At 62.3% G+C, this 1,456-nt stretch overlaps 1 protein-coding gene across 1 annotated transcript in view; it reads left to right on the top strand.

The window, feature by feature from the left end:
- The window catches only part of il16 (interleukin 16), a 26,645-nt gene that overhangs the window by 20,292 nt on the left and 4,897 nt on the right, over positions 1 to 1,456 (top strand). Inside the window, exons 17-18 of the mRNA XM_036215617.1 lie at positions 219 to 309; positions 552 to 1,435. Coding sequence (XP_036071510.1) covers positions 219 to 309; positions 552 to 1,435 — 975 coding nt within the window. The remainder of the gene's footprint in view (positions 1 to 218; positions 310 to 551; positions 1,436 to 1,456) is intronic.

Genomic DNA, 1,456 nt, shown 5'->3' on the forward strand with positions numbered 1-1,456 from the left:
AAGTTTTGAGCTTTTGTCACTTCCTCCAAGCGCGGGGAGGGGGCGTGGGGGGGTGCTACTGCACCTGTGCCCCCCCCCAAGATCCCCTTCTCACATTTCAGTCAGTACCCAGTGCCAGTGTCGCCCCCACATTGTCAGAGGAGTGTGCACGTGCGAGTTCTCTGCAGAAGCGGCGTGCACGCCTGAGGCTGACGTGTCACTTCCTGTTTGTGTGACAGGAAGCAGCAGGAAGAGCAGACGCGGCGAGGCGCGGCGCCGAGTCGTCCTCTCATCCAGACGGAGAGTTCTCCCTCCAGCTGCAGCTCACAGGTAAACTCACCTGCTGTGAGGCCACGCCTCCCTTCCAGCACATTTCTGAGCTGGTGTCCATGCTGGACTTCCTGTGGGGGGGCTGAGGTTCTTTGTTCCTCTCTGCCCCCCCGGACTCAGACTCTACTCATTCTGGTAAGGGGGGCTCAGTAACCACAGAGCCAGGGTTCCTGTGGCCCCCCCGTATGAAGCTGTTAGCCCCCCCGTCACATGTCAGTCAGACTCTGCTGTTTCCTCTGCAGCTCCTTCAGACGTCCTCGGATCTCTGCAGAACCCCCGGGTCCTCCTGCCCGACACCCCCCCAGAAGAACCCCCCAGCCAGCCTGGAAGACAGAGCCCCCACAGCATCTCTGCTGCCATGACGGATCCGGAGAACCTCCTGGAACGGAACGGCCCCCCCTCACTTTGTCCAACCTCTGGAGATGGAGACGAGGCCCCCAAACTCTCTGAACCAAAGAAGGGCCCCCCAGTGGCACCCAAACCCACATGGTTTTCCCAGAGTCTGAGGAAGATGAGGGATGAAGAGCTGAAGTCCTTTGGGGGGCGGGCTGCACCCCCCCCAACCCGCATGTCCATCAAACAGAAGATCCATTCCTTTGAGAACTTTTCCAGTCCTGACGGTGGAGAGGGGGGGGGCAGCAGGAGACCCGTGGCCCCCTGCACCCCCCCTCCTGCAGTGGAGAAGGAGGGCCGCTGTGCCTCTCGTGGAATGGAAGAGGTTCGATTCCCGGCAGAGCGGCAGCCAGACGCACAGCAGAACCACACGGCCGTCTCTGCCGAGGCCCCCCTCCTGCAGGAACATCCAGAGGCTGGTTCCACCGGAACCGGTCAGCCGCCTGATGAACCCCCCCGACCAGCCCGCCCCCCAGGCCTGGCTCCAGTCTGTGGTGATGACTCAGCAAAATCCTGCAGGGATCGTCTCACTGACGCTTCGCTGAAGCCCACAGAGCGAGACTCCGAATCTGCTTCTGCCCCGCCCACAGAGGGCCGGGCCGTGGCCCCGCCCACAGAGGGCCGAGCCGTGGCCCCGCCCACAGAGGGCCGAGCCGCGGCCCCCCAGGATGGAGAAGCATTTAGAAAGATTCTGATCTTCAGTACCCAGGTACCTCTGCCCCCTTTTGGAGGTGCTTAAGGAGACAGCATTGTG

Source organism: Oryzias melastigma, linkage group LG15 (assembly GCF_002922805.2).
Source record: "Oryzias melastigma strain HK-1 linkage group LG15, ASM292280v2, whole genome shotgun sequence".
In the NCBI taxonomy this organism is placed as follows: Eukaryota; Metazoa; Chordata; class Actinopteri; order Beloniformes; family Adrianichthyidae; genus Oryzias; species Oryzias melastigma.